Source organism: Aplysia californica, unplaced genomic scaffold, assembly GCF_000002075.1.
Source record: "Aplysia californica isolate F4 #8 unplaced genomic scaffold, AplCal3.0 scaffold00196, whole genome shotgun sequence".
NCBI lineage: Eukaryota > Metazoa > Mollusca > Gastropoda > Aplysiida > Aplysiidae > Aplysia > Aplysia californica.
Window position 1 is genome coordinate 1,090,276 of NW_004797466.1, and position 3,305 is coordinate 1,093,580.

The following is a 3,305-nucleotide window of genomic DNA, read 5'->3' on the forward strand; positions in this document are numbered from 1 at the left end:
TATTATTATCATTATTTTTATTATTATTATTATTATTATTATTGTTGTTATTATTCTTATTAAGAGAGGTAGATTCATTTATCTGTTTATTTAGTGAAGTAGATTCGTTTATCTGTTTATCTAATGATTTAATATGTTTATGATTGAAATTTAAAACCTTCACCGGGAAATCTACAAGTTCCGTAAAACTCTTACTAAAACAATGTTTTAGTGTTAGAAAGTGTTTAACAGCGCTTGCAGCACATTTAGGTCATATAGGTGCCGAAAATTAGAGGAGTTACTAGAGAGTAACATACAGAGAAAAGAAGGAGGAGAGATAAGGTCGATAGACGATTGAAAGGAAAGAAGGAGAGATATGGACCTTAGATGTTTGATAAGACAGAAGGAGGAGAGATAATGATGGTAGATGTTTGATAGGAAAGAAGGAGGAGAGATAATGATGGTAGATGTTTGATAGGAAAGAAGGAGGAGAGATAAAGACGACATGCATGTATGTTTAATAGTAACGAAGAAGGAGGGATAAGGGCAATAGATGTTTGATAGGAAAGGAAGAGAGATAAGGGGGATAGATGTTTGATAGGAAAGAATGCGCAATCCACATGAGAGCACCCTCCAACCACCCACAAGTGATCAATGTTTGTTTTGACTTGCCAGGATGACACTACCGGGGACTACCAACGTTTGATGTTGGCCCTGGCAACCGGAGGCCCGCCGCCTAAAGCGACATGTCAGTTGGTTTGAAGTTTTCATTGTCATAGTCATTGTCATCATCATCATCATTATCATCTTCATCATTGATCCTGACATCATCATCATTATCATAATTTTTCTTTACATCGTCATCGTCATCATCTTCATCATCATCGTCATCATTATTATTATTATAGAAAAAGCAGTGTATGAGACCTTATGTGTGTTTGTGTGAGTATGTGAGAATGCATGTGTGTATTTGTGTTTATGTGTATATGTGAGAGCGTATGTGTGTATGTGTGTTTGTGCTTGTATGTGTGAGCACATATGTTTATGTGTGTTTCTATGTGGATGAGCGCCTGTGTGTATGTTTGTGTATGTATGTGTGAGCACATATGTGTATGTGTGTTTCTATGTGGATGAGTGCCTGTGTGTATGTTTGTGTATGTGTGTGTGAGGGCCTGTGTGTATGTGTGTTTGTCGGTGTATGTTTGAGCACATATGTGTATGTGTGTTTCTATGTGGATGAGTGAGTGCATGTGTTTATGTTTGTTTGTGTATGTATGTGTGAGCACCTGTGTGTATGTGTGTTTGTCGGTGTATGTTTGAGCACATATGTGTATGTGTGTTTCTATGTGTATGTGTGAGTGCATGTGTGTATGTTTGTTTGTGTATATATGTGTGAGCACATGTGTGTATGTGTGTTTGTGTGTATGGGAGAGCATGTACATGTATGTGAGTTTGTATGTGTGTGTGAGTGAGCGCATGTGAGTGTGTGTTCACCAAATTTCCTCTCATGGATGATAAAAAAGGGAATTTTGTCATACTTGCATTCTAATTTTTGTTTGATCTTTCTTTGCCCTTTTTCCTAGCAAACATCTATTGTCCTTATCTATCTAAGTTTTTTCCTAACGAACATCTATTGTCCCTATCTATCTTACTTTTTTCCTGTCAAACATCTATCTCCCTCATCTATCTTACTTCTTCCGTCAAACATCTATTGTCCTTATCTATCCTTCTTCTTTCCTGTCAAACATCCATCAACCTTATCTATATTTTTTCCCTGTCAAACATCTATTGTCTTTATCTCTCTTTCTTTCTTTGAATGTTATGTGTATTTCTCTAGCAACACCTCTAATCTTCAGCTCTTTTTTTACCTAATTGTGTTGCAAGGGCTGTAAAACTCTTACTAAAACTTTTAAAAAACCCAAACCTTTGTCTGCCCCGTGAGCAGCAGGAAAAGCCTTTGTGGAGTCTGTCAAGTACAAGACGGACGAACAACTGGACGAAGACGTCAAGATGGAAAATGAGCCAAAGCAGGTGGGGAAAACAATGGGAGAAAAAAAATGAAGATGTTTAGTATTAGTGTGTGTGTGCGTGTAATGTGTGTGTGTGTCTGTGTGTGCGCGCGCGTATGTATGTTTGTGTGTGCGTGTGTGTGGCTTGCATGTGTGTACACATGTGCATGTGTGTGTAACGTTTGCGTATGTGTGAGCGTGTAACGTGTGTGTATGTTTGTGTGTGTATGTGTGTGTGTGTGTAACGTGTGTGTGTGTGTGTGTGTGTGTGTGTGTGTGTGTGTGTGTGTGTGTGTGTGTGCGTGCATGTGTGAATATTGCTCGTACTTGCATTTGTGTAAAGCGCCTAGAGCTGTGTTCACAGGGGAGCGTGTGCTATGGAAATGATCTACATTATAATCATTAGTATTACTTACTGGGGTTTCTCGTCTCTCCAGGAAGGGTGGCGTCGGCTACCGGACTCGTAATCGTGAGATTGTGGGTTCGGGGGTTTGAGCCTCAGCTCGGTCCAACGTTGTGTCCTTGGGAAAGGCACTTTACACGATCTTCCCACTTGGCTCGGTCCTATCGGAGACAGATATTAAAATAGGAGGTCCCGCCCCTTAAATAACCTAATAGTGTTGATAGGGGCGTTAAACCCATACCATTTCACCATTTTTTTCCAGGAAGATCCGACCCTGGTACCTTTTGAGGGTTTCAACGCGGAGCAGGATTGTGAAGTTCTACGCAAAGCCATGAAAGGATTCGGTATGTTTGTTGCTAGCTTTAGTCAAAGTTTTTCGGCACTTGCAACACAATTAGGTCTCATAAGTGCCGAAGATTGGAGGTGTTACTAGAGAGTATCAAATAAAGAAAAGAAGGAGGAGAGATGAAGATGATTGATTTTGGATAGGAAAGAAGGAGAAAAACCAGACCCGAGCACCCTTCAACCACCCACTGTGGTATATTCTCTCTCTCACTATTTCACAAATTTCTCCAAATGGATGATTCGATGCTCTAACAGCAGGTGTTTCCTTCAACATTTTTTTCAAGACACCACAAAAGAAACTTTCTGATCAGTGGTTCAGTTATAAAAAAAAGAACCTGTGTACCACATTATTATTTTCTTATTTTCAGTCTGATTATCTAAAAGTTTGCCGGCCAAGGAAAAGAAAAAAAAAGTCGATTTGAGAAAAGATAAGATACATCTTTATTGTCCAGATCCTGGCACATTGGTTTGGTGTTTCACCTCGTACACCCAAACACACACAGACACACACACACACGCACACACACACACACACACACACACACACACACACACACACACACACACAC

General features: G+C 39.6%; 1 protein-coding gene across 1 annotated transcript in view; it reads left to right on the forward strand.

The window, feature by feature from the left end:
* Window positions 1-3,305, forward strand: part of LOC101851350 (annexin A4) — a gene marked incomplete at its 5' end in the record, with an annotated part of 32,516 nt that overhangs the window by 12,939 nt on the left and 16,272 nt on the right. Inside the window, 3 exon segments of the mRNA XM_035969929.1 lie at window positions 655-727; window positions 1,925-2,010; window positions 2,654-2,735. Of these exon segments, the coding sequence (XP_035825822.1) occupies window positions 655-727; window positions 1,925-2,010; window positions 2,654-2,735 (241 nt within the window).